General features: G+C 43.2%; 2 protein-coding genes across 3 annotated transcripts; one reads left to right on the top strand and one right to left on the bottom strand.

Moving 5' to 3' along the window:
• The first annotated feature begins 39 nt into the window (after positions 1-39).
• prdx3 (peroxiredoxin 3) lies at positions 40-2,577 on the top strand. The gene is made up of 7 exons (XM_035605112.2): positions 40-177; positions 1,017-1,128; positions 1,321-1,462; positions 1,538-1,673; positions 1,797-1,900; positions 2,107-2,272; positions 2,404-2,577. The coding sequence occupies exons 1-7, from the start codon at positions 142-144 to the stop codon at positions 2,452-2,454; spliced, it is 747 nt and encodes a 248-aa protein (XP_035461005.1). The 5' UTR covers positions 40-141; the 3' UTR covers positions 2,455-2,577.
• A 194-nt stretch (positions 2,578-2,771) lies between these two features.
• Positions 2,772-12,846, bottom strand: tm9sf3 (transmembrane 9 superfamily member 3). Of its 2 annotated transcripts, none has more exons than XM_035605094.2 (15): positions 12,640-12,846; positions 11,433-11,628; positions 11,150-11,272; positions 9,429-9,589; positions 9,212-9,289; positions 8,792-8,923; positions 8,441-8,607; positions 7,536-7,630; positions 7,311-7,441; positions 6,384-6,523; positions 5,405-5,473; positions 5,169-5,315; positions 4,803-4,886; positions 4,613-4,689; positions 2,772-4,370 (listed from the first exon to the last, which is right to left on the bottom strand). In XM_035605094.2, exons 1-15 carry the CDS (start codon positions 12,736-12,738, stop codon positions 4,303-4,305), a joined length of 1,767 nt encoding a protein of 588 aa, XP_035460987.1. In that variant the 5' UTR covers positions 12,739-12,846; the 3' UTR covers positions 2,772-4,302. The 2 variants fall into 2 exon arrangements, with proteins under 2 accessions (XP_035460987.1, XP_035460988.1); XM_035605095.2 differs by lacking the exon at positions 12,640-12,846 and adding an exon at positions 11,740-12,042.
• Between the last annotated feature and the right edge of the window lie 724 nt (positions 12,847-13,570).

The following is a 13,570-nucleotide window of genomic DNA, read 5'->3' as shown; positions in this document are numbered from 1 at the left end:
TCTAACGTGACCGTTTATCATATGAGTTAATATGTAACATCTATATATTTTTTATACTTTGAAGACGCTTGCGTCGTTCGCGCACGGTAATGACGCAATGACCTGCTCGAACAGCCCTCCTCTCCTCTGACCTAATCCAAAATGGCAGCCACCATTGCTCGACTGCTCCGGACTTCTGTAAGTTATCTTCGAAGACGACGCAGCGTCACGTTCACTGTAAACACTGTTTCGCCTTTTAGTTCGCTATTGATTTAATCCGCGATTAGCGCGTGTCGATATCACTTATTGACGATTAGCTGGCATGTTTCACTGAGGCGGTGTCGAGTCGTGTGTCGCACATTTGACCAGAGGACTTAGCTGACACCGGTACCAACCTCTGGCCCGCGGCTGCTGTTTGGGACCAATGTGGTTTCTTCTCTACATCAACAATCTGTAGATCGGAAATCAAACATATGGGCCATTATGGGGCCATAACATTAATCAGACGAACACGTGTTGCACATGGAATGAATAGAATGCAATGACGAAACTTATTTTTAAAATAAATTCTCCTCACAAGAAACCAAAAGTAGTTACTGGTAGTGTCATTATCGAATCCTTCTGCATTTGACATATTTAAACATTTCAAGCACCTTCATATATGAAATATTTTGAAGATATAAAGATACATTAAAAGGTATGGATTTCTACTTTTCAAATATTCAGCATGTAAATTAGGGTTTGAATATCTTATTATAACCATCATGGTGGACTAAATAACCAAAATAATTCATGAAGTCACTGAATCATTCATCCTGGAGAACTAGTTGACAATACAGCTACTGGCATCCTGTCTAGTATCTCAGCGCCATCTGCAGCTCATAAAACAACCCCACATTGTAAAGATTCTTTTTTAGTAACGAACCTTGTTCAATAGCATGACCTTTGTTCTCTAGTCTTTATAGGAGAGTGATATAAGTGTGAAGCTGCTGATGTTCATTTGTGGATATTAATGTTGAATCAACGTCTTTTCTCAGGCTAGGGTTGCAGCCGGAGGGCTGAAAGTCACAGTAGCACGTCAACATGGAGTCTCGGGGGCTACAAGAGCCCTCGCCGGTCCTGCACTTCAGACATCCTGTCTCTCAACCAGTACGTACAAAACCCAAATGATCAAATTTCAAGTCAAGTTTTATCCTCAGATTAGGGCTGTAAAATAATATCATACAGGGTGATAAACCCGCGATACCTGGAGAGACGATCAGTCAAACTGCAAGAGCTGCCTCGGTTTACTTGTGCAAAACAGTACGTACAGATAAATTGTGTTCGACTTTTCTACATCAGGCACTCGCAGATGGGCCCCTGCCGTCACTCAGCCTGCTCCTGCATTTAAGGCCACAGCTGTCCTCAATGGGGAGTTTAAGGAAATGAGCCTCGCTGATTTCAAGGGCAAATACCTGGTCCTTTTCTTCTACCCACTGGATTTGTAAGTACCAGTAGTGACTCAGACGTGCATCAGGAAATGAAACATGTTTACCAAGTGTCTCTCCTGTGTTTGCAGCACCTTTGTATGCCCAACAGAGATCATTGCATTCAGTGACAAGGCCAACGAGTTCCACGACATCAACTGTGAGGTTGTGGGTGTGTCTGTGGACTCCCACTTCACCCACCTGGCATGGATCAACACTCCACGCAAGGTAACACTTAGCCATTTAATTGTCTTTGAAGTGAGCCATCAACAAAGCTTTGGTAAATGAGTGATCGGCAAGTACTGTATGTCCATTGTGATCACGGTACAACTGTTGTTTTTTTTTATTCAGACCGGAGGTTTGGGCCACATCCACATCCCGCTGCTCTCAGACCTCAACAAGCAGGTGTCTAGAGACTATGGGGTGCTGCTGGAGGGTCCAGGCATCGCACTCAGGTCGGTTCATTGTGTGCTCAGTTAGAAGCGTCCTTCCACAGAGACAGATTACATTTGCCTAGAATTCAACACAACTTACCGATGTAAGACCAAAACCGAAGTATACGGAAAACAGAATTCAGATTAGAGATGCTATTTACTTCTCTAACACTGTTGTTTAGAGATTTGTGACCATTTCTGTTTTTTGTTTATTTTTTGTCCTTCAGGGGCCTGTTCATCATTGATCCAAATGGTGTGGTGAGGCACATGAGTGTGAACGACCTGCCGGTGGGCCGTTGTGTAGAGGAGACCCTTCGTCTGGTGAAGGCGTTCCAGTTCGTGGAGACCCACGGTGAAGTGTGTCCGGCCAGCTGGTCCCCCGAGTCCCCAACAGTAAGTTCAATCAACATATAATCACTAAATACACATTTCATTATTTTCACTCCGCTTTGGGGTACGTGGGTCTCCTGTGAGACAGCCAGAGTGGGGTTCTGAAGTTCTTCTCCCATAACTTTGTTTTTCAGATCAAACCAACCCCAGAAGGATCCAAGGAGTACTTTGAAAAGGTCAACTGATAAAGTTTACAATGTGTTCAGCTAGAACAGTAAATGGTACACATCAAAATATATGTAAGTTTTAAGTTGTAATTACTCCTACTCAGCTGAATACACCAATAAATCTATTCTTTATAAACGACAGCTCTTAGTTTTGATTTATGTGTAAGTCTGTGGTGTAGGTGTAAAGTGACCTGATACTTATTTTGCTGACTGATTGACTTAATCACCTCAACTTTCTGCATGAAACAGGACACTGAACTGCACTACTGTATGTTCTAGAAACTGTAAAACCAGTTCAAACATATTTGTCCTCAAAGTCCAAACCACACTTGATAAACCCTGTACATAAACATGTTTATTTTTTCTCTTTTTACAGCAAGTAAATATGCAGGTTCAAAATGTCTAATCAGACATCGGTACACAACATGAGGTGCCAAAATCAACTTCAGTGGGGGAGAACTGGAAGTTAGAAGAAAAAAAAAGGCATTGCCACTTCTCATACAAGTAGGGTACATACTGTATTTACACAAAATGGAAAAAAAGCATTTTTGAAACACTCCGCAGCACTGTGTGTGGTTATGAAAACATCTAGTTTTAAGTGTACATAAACTTCACTTTGTACAGTGTGTTTGTGGAAACAGAGCAACTGCCTCATTCCTTTTGACATTCACAAATGATGTTTCGGGTTAGGCAACAGAAGGAACGTGAGGAGCGGATGGCTTACCGGAAGATGTGGAGCCTTTTTAAAGCTTTAAAAAATACGTGAAATCAAAATGAGAAGTGTCCAAAAGCAAGTCCACGGCTTGTCAAAGTGTACCGCTACACTTTGAGACGGAGAGGATGCTCACAATCAGAGAAAAACTAAAACAACAGCGCTGACTGAAGTTAAAATTTGATTTGATCAGATGGTTTGGTGAAAACATGCATTTTCAGGCAAGATGTAACAGCGCCACCAGCCCCACCCCAAGTACCCCCCAAAAAAATGATTCCTTAAAAAAAAACACCCTGTAGTAAATCTGTACAACGAAAATACATTTGGGATCTACATCTAAAGGTACATTATTAAGGTTATATACACTCCCTCCCCCATCCATATATTATCTTTACAAGTAGACTTCATTCAAACCCAAACATTAAGAAAACATGAGACTAAACGGGGAAATTGGATCACATCAAACATCCATTTAAAAAAATTCTGGTCTTACTGTACCTCAACCATTGATCAGTCCCTCTGCTCTCGTCTGTACAGTAAACTACAGCAGGACTAAAATCATCAAGTGGATGGACTGCTACTGTAACGGAAATTAGAATCGTCAAAACGGGGGAATGATTCTCAAGTGACGACAGCTTTTTATATCATTTTGCAGTGGAAGCAGGTCTGAACAAACTACTGGACTGTGTAGTAACGATAATTCGAGTGACTTCCAGAATACAAAAAAGAAATCAAGTCAGAACACAGGCACAAACCCAAACTCTCTAATATTCTGACACAATAGAACAAAGGCTTTCAATACACTTAGGCCTCTTCACTGAAGAGAGCTACACTATTCCATCAATAAACATTTATGTTCTCTGGTGGGACTGGGTTATTAAAGAGAAGCCATGTCAGCCTTGAACATTTGCCCCAACGTTTGTCTGAAAGCAACTGATAAAAACAGAACCGTGTGTTTGGTATTTCGTCCGCAGATTTGCTCTCTTTCACTTTTGAGTTGCGGCGTTGATTCATTCAGAAAAATGGAAAAAAAACTACATTGTACAAAGTGAGATTCTCACAATCTCTTTGCAAGAAAGAAAAGTAATAAAGAATGACTTGTGCCCGCCGTTTTAGGCAAATCCATTAATATCCCTGTGTTGTTGCATCGCCTCTTAGTCGATTTTCACATTTGTGTAGATCTTCCTCACAAAGGCACTTGTTCCCATGTATCCAACGGCACCTGGAAGACAAATGTATTCTGTAAGCGTCTTTCAGGTGTGACTGGCATCTCGCACTCAACTGCAGGTCAATCTATCACAGGACAGTGATTACAGGTGAAAGGATTCACTGAAGGCGAGCAGAGAAAAGCACATCCTACATCTACAGAATGAGCAGCCAGATATCCAGCAAACCCAGAAGGCATCATGTAGTTGTGAATATAAATTCTACAAGTTTCAGTAGTTCAGGGCCTGTAGGACTTACCACACATGATTCCTAGGGCAGTGCTGAACACGGCCATGTAACCAAAGTAGAAGGACGTCTGGAACAGCCCGTACATCCTGGAACACATTAGAAGAGCATGTAAACAACGTGGAAGAAATTAATTTAATGTTTTTCATTTGATTCCATGAATCTCTTTTTTAACGTGGGACTGTGGTTGAGGAAGACTCACTTGGTTTTGAAGAAGTAGTAGTAAAAGGAGTACATGTAAACATAGACGGCGGTGGATGCAGCGGAGAGGAAGCTTGTCCATTGCCTGGAAAAGCGGAACAAGCAAAAAAACTGCAGTTAGTAACAGTTTGATGCTCAAGGGACTCAATTCACTTTTTCACCCATTGTTTGACATTTTTATCAAAAAATATTCTCAGTTCATGACATTAGGGCTAAGGTAAGTGAACATACAGTTTACAGCAAACTTAAAGAGATTATCCTCTGGAATTAATCTCCATTTCCCCCCAGAACCATCTATACAAAGATTCCACAAAGTGGCTGCATTGACAATTAATTTAACTTGCTACATCTGTATGGAAAAACTCACCATCTGTAATCCTCAGCGTTGAGCAGGAAGTACGTACACACGATGGTGACACACACGGTGACGATGCACAGGATGACAAGGACCAGCATCATGAAGCCGTACACGTAGTAGATTTTGTAGGCCCAGAAAGATGTGAATATGAAGTACCTGAGGAATGAGCACAGTAAACACATATCCAAGACTGCGAAGTTCTGCTAACAACGGACAAATCCATCTGTGTCACAGCACGGACTTACATTTCAATGAAAATGGAGCCGAATGGGAGGATTCCTCCGAGGCATACGATGACGGCGGGCTCCATGAACCTGAGAGATCACAAATATGAGTGTTTACGTCAGACTTCCCCACTCCAGGACGCAGGGACACATGACACGTATTGCAAGTATAAGTCTGACAGTTGCCTTGAGTCACATCTAGCATTTCCTGCTGGCAGCAGGCCACGCGGCTTGGCAGGAGGTTGAAAATGTTAATCTACTTGCAGCTTATTGCCCTGCTATTTTTCATTATACAAAGAGTTTGCGCAGATGGCCAAACCACTTTCTGCTTCAGAGCTGACATCAAACACTTGAGCACAGGCCCTACAACACATTTCATGCACTGAGAACAACCCCTCGCTGCCCACTGACCATTCATTACACCTACACTTTACCTCTGCAACAATAAGTGCAGTGGATGCCACAGTGAAAGTGCACACAGGAAAACAATAACTTAATCAAAGTGCTTTCTGATGCATTTGCTTAAATAATTTATCTAGAATAGAAAAACCTTGAAGTTTTGCTGATTATAAAATTTTATGTGTAATACCCCGTTTGTTTGTTTGTCAGCAGGATTAACCCCCAAAAACCCAACTGATTTCCACGAAACATGGGCCAACAAACAACCTCTTAAATTTGGGGTCGGGCCAGAGAAAAGGGGCGGATCCAGAAGTTAATCACTTTCTTTAACATTGCTAGATGTGTTTTTGGACATTTTGACTTTCCCAGGGAATAATTCAGGGATAGAGGATACATAATCAGCCTTATTTAGGGGCATTTGGTGCAATTTGGTGCAGATCCAAATAAAGGTCAGGAGGATTTTAAATGTGGATTCATAAGGGGACTGTTGGGTCTTGGTGGTGGTATGCGCTCTAGTGTGCCATTCTAGTTTTTAAGTGTGAACATATAAGATATCATTTCCAGTGTCCCCATGGCACCAAACTCATTTGGCCACACCTACCATTTTTTCTCGGGGATGGGTCGTGGCACAGCGTTCACTCGGCAGGGGAAGTTTGGCTGCCCTGACAGATTCCGCCCCAAAATTGTTCCAACAAGGTTTAGTGGCAGGATGACAAAGAAGCAGATACAGCAAACAGCAACCTGTGGAAATGACAAATAAAAATGATTAATATTGAATTGGGTGGTCTAGAGTTTTCAGATCCCCCTTCATTAATTATCTCAAGTTTCCCTTAACTGCGTCCCACTGATGTTCAATTACCAGCTTAATCACATTCAATAAACTGTTAACACAGTTTTTAGAGGTGCCAAATGTCTTCATTCTCAAATTTTCATAGTTGATGCTCAGAGCATGCTTACTAAATTAGAGGGATAACAAAGGCAGAGTGGTTGTTGTCAGATGATCTTCAGGTTTGGCCAGAACAAATATGAAAACTCCCTCAGATTTTTTCCAGATCTGTTAAAATTTCAAGTTTGGGCATATACAGTTGGAACAAAGCTTCTTTATGGTCTGATTTTAAGATGCTTACTCGACACATATGATTGATCTTATGTTGTGCAGATAACAACTCTCGAGTGTTAAGTCGAGCCAACAAATAGCTATTTGTAATTAGGGGACTGAACAGTTTTGGAATCAGTCAGGAAATATTTGATTTTTGAAGTTTATGTAAGCTCTGCAGGCAGCGTCTGTACTTTATAGCTTGGAAACTTAGATGAAGGAATAAATTCTGCACTGAAGTGATGTCATGTAAAATGTTTTATAGGGTATGATAGATTTAGAAAAATGCCTGAACCATTTAAAATGTATTATCCTGATCCTACACAGAATGAGATTGGATTTAAACACACACAGAAACTGGAAGCGCTCGACTCTGACGATGTTTTTCATAACTCTGTGGTTTTTAGGGTGGTGATGCTGTGTCAGACCCACCATGGTGCCAAATGGGATGGCTCTGGAGGCGTGGTAGTAGATAGCGATGAAGTTGATGAAGAAGGCCGTCCCGCACACCATGGCAGGGATCAAGAACGCCCCGATGAACATTTGCTTAATCCATCTTCTGCCTGTATTATTGAAACAAATCAAACAGCGTCATGTGAGAAACAAAGTCTATTTCAAGCAGACAGAGAGAATATGAAGTAGTTTTCCTTATATTACCTCCTTGTTTTGCATATAAACTTCCCCCAAAATAGCCATTGACAGGGGAGGTTGCAGCATAAACAAAAATGGCTGTACTCAGCATGGATCCTCTCCTGTAAAGAAAAAAAAAAATGGCATGAGTCAAGCCCGGTTCAGTCCATTGGCTCCCTCACTGTCTGGGCTTTTCTCTCTCTGCCAAGGAGGTTGTGCTTTCAGTGCTGTTCGTTTGTCTGACTGCAGGATTATTCAAAAAACCACAAAACTGATTTCCATTAAATCTTGTGGAGGGTTGGGGCACGACCCGAGAAGAAGAACCCATTAAATTTTGGAGGGGATCCGGAGGAATGGGCGAATCACTTTGCTTTCTTTGACATGCTGAAATAGAGCGTTATCCTTGGCCGAGGCGCTCAAAGGGCCCTTCTGGTTCCCCTTGAAAATTGTGTTTAATATTCAGGTCTTTTCCCCAACTCCCATCTAATTTTATGATTTTAACCTACATTTTAATGCAGAGCTTGATTCTTTACGGACACAATTCAAAGAAAAACTCACAATCATTTGTTTCCTTCATTAAAACATCATCTTTCTTCTTTTCCTCCCATCTACTGCGTGCTTTTCCCATTTGAGCAGAAATAATATTTCTGAACCCTGAACTGTAACTTCCACATATTTTATGTAAACATTTACATTAGGTTCACTTCGAAAAATGAATGTGATTACTGATAATTAAGGTTTTGCTTTCAACTATTTTACACAACCGATTACTCAATTACAGGCAGACAACGAAGTCTGTGAGTTTTTTTTCCTGAAGGCTTACATATTTGTTTTATAGGCAACACAATAATTCAGATGTGATCAAATAACTGACCCCACCCAATAATTATAACAGTAAATAACAATTAGGCAGTTAGCTGCCAGTTACTCACTCTGTGTACAGATCCTCAACCATAGCGACGATGATGACGATGAGGGACACGGAGAAGATCTGGCAGCCAGAGCCGATGAGGGAAGAGAAGATCAGTGGGTGGCTTGATGGCCGAAACACATCGCCATGTACCTGCTTCCACCCGTATTCATCTCCCAGGTCTCTGTCCTGTTGGTACGGTGACAAAATGAGACAAAAAGATAAATCGACGAGAAAAAATCCACCGTTTACTCAAACCAAGAGGAAACAATGACGTAAAAAAAAAGGGAAAAAAAGGAAACCTGAATTTTAGTCACAATTCTGCATTTACAATGGTGCCCTCAAGCAAACTGATAAGTCAACAAAAACTTACCATGTCATCCATTTCCTCCTCTTTGCTGTATCTGGCATAATCCTTCCTGAGTGTTCTCATCAGTATCATGGAAACCAGACCCACCAGGAAAATGACCATCATGAAGGAGTTGAAGATGGAGAACCAGTGAATCTGGGGGAAAAAATTGCAAATTAATGAATGAATAATTAGGACAAGTCAGGACAGGAAGAAACTTTCTTCTGGCTGTCGTAAATCAGGGAAACTTCCTCTTAGAGATACCAGCTGGATTCCTGTCACACTGGCAGCAATAGTTAAAGAGTCAGACAAAAGTTACCAGGTTGGTCAGTTACATTGTATCTTGTGTGAAACAAGGCTCAACACGTAGCTACTGACAAATGTGCTGCTTCACTATGTCAGTGGTGTTCTCGTCTGGCATGATGAACATAACATTCGACTCACCCTGTGCTGAAAGAAGGATGGGTCGAGGTACTTGTCAAATCTGTCTTCAAACTTCACATCTGACTTCTTCCACTTCACCTGTGATGGGAAAGATGTATTTAGGCTGATATCTTCTCCTTCTTAAATGTATAAAGGCCCATGTTACAGAAATAAAATAGCTCTGGCTTAAAAAAGAAAAAACAACGACAACTAAGGGGATTCATTAAGCACTACTCACAGAATAAGACATTGCGATGCGTGTGTTTGGCACGAGTCGGACTTTCCCCTCGCTGGTCAGGTTTACATCAACAATTCTGTTTCCATTGAATCCAATCTCCAGTTTCTTGTACGTCCACAGGTAATGATCTTCTCCATTTTCATCTGCCTCACCGACAATACCTAAAATTGAAAATCATCGAATTAGAGATGTAGTCCTAACAAGAAGCGTTCATGTGGACAGATGTATACACCGAGCCTTCAGTTATACAAAATAAATAATCAGGACGAGTAAATGCCAAATAAAGGTCTCTTGCTACACTTCTTGTTAACTTTCTAACAGCATCATCTGTATTAATCTGTTATTTTCAGTGTGCAGGCTTCAGCTGTTGTCAAAGTGCGTCCCTGTAGGCCCCCGTAAACAATCTCTAACTGAGCAAATCAGTTTGATGCAGACAATCCCTCGCATTCAATGGTAATCAAGATGTGAGGTCACAAAAAAAAAGTAATAGGTTGGGTAAAATACCAGTGCAAAGCCTTTGGGTTGAAATACAATGGCAGGTTATTAGATACATCTCCCTTAAACTGGTGCAGTCTAACACATCCGCCCTGCAAAAGAATTCCCACTGTCATGAAGGTCAAAATGTTGTTTTTATTAACTCCACCAAGCAAGTTATGTTTTCAACACTGACGGTTTGTTTGTTTGTTTGTTTGTCAGCAGGATTACACAAAAACTATTGAACAGATTTCCATGAAATTTGGGTCGAAGGACAGGACATGGGCCAAGAAACAATCCATTAAATTTTGGGGTTGAACTGAAAAAAGGGCAAAACAAATTCCCATCACTTTCTTTAACATATCGAGATAACATTTGTTTTGCCATATTACAATTTCCCAGGAAATATGCATGAATCTTCATGAAAATAATCTGTCATATTTAGGAAATGATATCTATGAGTCTGTGCAATTTGGTGCAGCTTGACTGAATTGAAGGGAACTGCCATTCTAGTTGAAACTGTTTGAGAGAGCTGTCTTTATGCTGTTCATAATTTGTATTGTGGTAACAAGGTGATTATATTACTTTGTCCACCCGATTAATATCAATTATCTGTTTATAATTCAACGTAGTTAAAGAAATCCAGTCTTCATCCTCATACATGTATCAGTTCGTAAAGTTCCTAGTTAATCTGAGCTACACCACACATGCCACCGTTTCATACATGAAGCACACTGGTTCCGCTGACACGCTGGCAAACCGGACATGAGGTCAAAGTCTTTATTTATCCATTGTCATTAAGGCATACGTATGTACCATTGTCTGGGCAAATATCAGTGACCCACCCACAGGCTATGACATCAACTTACACAGTTGTGTTTGAGCAACTGTAGGAGTGGCTCTGTTAACCAGAGAGAGTTCACACTCGCAGCCTGTATGAAGAGTGTAATGACAGTGACTCATTTATATCCGTCTTAGTAAAGTGGAGCACTTAACTGTCAGGCTTGGCATCAGAGGCTCTTTTCTACATGTCAATGTACCAGCATCAAACCCATTGCAAATAAACTAATAAGCGAATAAGTACCTCAGAGAAAATGGAAGACACATATGCATATGGACACAGCCAGAAAATGTGATAATACTCCAAAATTGCAGGACAACTCACAACAACAACAACATGCATCGACTATTTGGCAATTTGTTAAGAGTTTTTTTTCTTTCATTCAAGTAAATGAAGCATCTCTTACCCCAGATGGGCAGGTCATCTATGTACATTTGGTACCAGTAGTGGTTCTTTATGGCATAGACAAAGGCATCCCGCTTGGCTTTATCCAGGTCGATTTCACAGTATGTTGTCTGCAAGACTTCATCTACATGGATCAGAACGACAGAACGACGACAACTTTGTAAGATACGACGACATGATGTGTGTCATGGCAGACATATGGACATTCAGCGACGAATGGCACACAGCCCGCCCGCCAGTTCACGTGTGCTCAACGGCTGAAAGTGGGTGAAACAGTGGCATACCTTTGAACTTTATGTCCAGCCCGCTGAATTCCAGCTCCACGCCCTGCAGAGCCTCTCCGAGGGTTTCGTGGTAATGACTGATGGTCTTCTTGGAGCCCGCGCAGAAGGGCAAGGAGAAGTACTTGTACGTCTCCTGTCGGTTGTGGTAAGGCCCCACTGTGTTCATCCATAAGACCACCTCCTCCTTGTCTGTGTACTGCAAAGTGAGAAAAAAGAAGAAGCAAGGACTCTTTGTAAGACCGATCGGGAGTACTGCTGTGTGGAATATTCTACCTTTCTATTCCAAGAAAGTAACTTTCACACTCACATTCATCAGAAGTTCAAAGCCCCGGCGACGTCTGATTGGGACGCTGGGGGTTTTAAAAGAAGACGACTTCAAAGTAACGTCGTCACACCACGTTTTATCCTCGAACGCTGATTAGCAGAAGGAACGCTACTGTATTCAAATGCATGCAAAACACATGGCGGCGTCGTAGTTGGCGTACGGCGCTCTGGGGAAGCATGGCCCCCCCCCCGTGCTGTCGCCTCGAACGGTGCGGCTCACTCGACCCGCGGGTCAACCGGGCCACGTTAACGGCACCGTGCAACACAGCCCAGCGACTAGTTGACCGCTCGCGACTGGAGATCCCCCCCCCCCCCCCGGATGTGGAGGCGCAAACGCCCAGAGGACAACCACGGAGGCCCCGACGTTGTTGAACCTGTTCCCGCACAGTGTCATGTTGGCACGTAATGATACGACACAACAATCGCAGCGCGTTGGCGTCGATCGTGTGGCATTTCACGAAGCCGCCAGGTCCAAGCACTCACTGAGTTAGTTGCTGTCGTTTAATTGTTCGCATTCGTCAAACGACTAACTCACGTCAGCGACGTGAACTTCGGCGCAGTTTTCCGCCGGCGGAGGGACGCGTCTGGCGAGGACGTGCTAGCGCGCTAGCGGGTAGGCGAGCCGTAGGCACTTGGGCCGATAGAGTGGCGACAAGTTGGCCGGCGGACTGACCGTCTCGGTGCGGCGAGAGACCGGCGGGTGTCGACACATCAGCCGGCAGACGAAGCGCTGCACGGCGTCGCGTCGCGTCGCTAATCCCCCGTGCTCGTGTGCAGCTAGCAGGTTGCACAGAGCACAAACGTCCATTATTTTTCAAGGCTCCCCCTTTTTTTTTCTCTCTCTCTCTCTCTCTCTCAATCGGCCTCTCAAACGCCGTCTTACCGTGTGCTCGTGTTCGTCCGCGTCGACGGCTGATAAAGAGGCCACGATGGCGAGCAGCGCCGCCGCCGCTGCCACCTTCCACCTGGACGATCCCATCATTTTCGGCGAAAGTATGCAGAGAGATTGGGGCTGTTAGCTTCGCGCGACTATCCCACCTTCTTCCTGGTTGTATGACAGAGGCAATTTTTTTTTTTTTTTTAGGGAATGCTCTCGTTACGCATATGGCGTAAGCGCTTCGTGGGCGCTCAGCGCGCGCACGCGCGATTGGCCGGCTCGGCTCACGTGGCCCACAGCGTCCAATCGGCGCGGCCCGCGATCGAGCGAGCGGTGACTAACGGAACTCTGTCGGCGCATCGTCCGCAGCCTTCAGCCACGTCATCCCGACTGCCAAGACTGGATGTTCAGCTCCGCTCCGAAGGAGCCGCTGCATGAAACACGATGCCCGCGCTGCACAAATACTCCTTTCACTGTCCCCCGCCGTCTCCGACGAGGCCCTTCGACTGGGCAGCAAGTTGTTGGAACAGATATCTCGCTTTTCACGCGCTGACTTTCCAGCATTAACAACAGCCTCGACCTTTGACCAAGTTGCCCGGAGGATGGCCCGTAAAACTTACGGCGATGTTCAGGAACTTTCCTTTACAAGTCCAATCATGGATGGTTATGTAGGAAACGTTTATCGAGTCTTCAGTTTGCAAGTCAGTCATATAGTTGGCTATACTCATCAGAAACTCTCAAGTATAGTAAAAAAAAAATGGTGGTCATTTGCTCGGTCACTATTTATTGTTCAGTTTTTATTTCTCTTTCAGGATATCACTCACCTCAGAAGGTGGGACACCAGTGGTCTTCTTTTACCTTATCATATGTGCTCCAGAGCTTTAAAAATGCCATTTAACAAATGTAAAAATTTGGGTTATATTTAACGAAATTGAAA

The sequence above is a fragment of the Scophthalmus maximus genome, chromosome 10 (genome assembly GCF_022379125.1).
Source record: "Scophthalmus maximus strain ysfricsl-2021 chromosome 10, ASM2237912v1, whole genome shotgun sequence".
Taxonomy (NCBI): domain Eukaryota; kingdom Metazoa; phylum Chordata; class Actinopteri; order Pleuronectiformes; family Scophthalmidae; genus Scophthalmus; species Scophthalmus maximus.
Note: the sequence above shows the minus strand (reverse complement) of the source record. Positions and strands in the feature narration are given on the sequence as shown.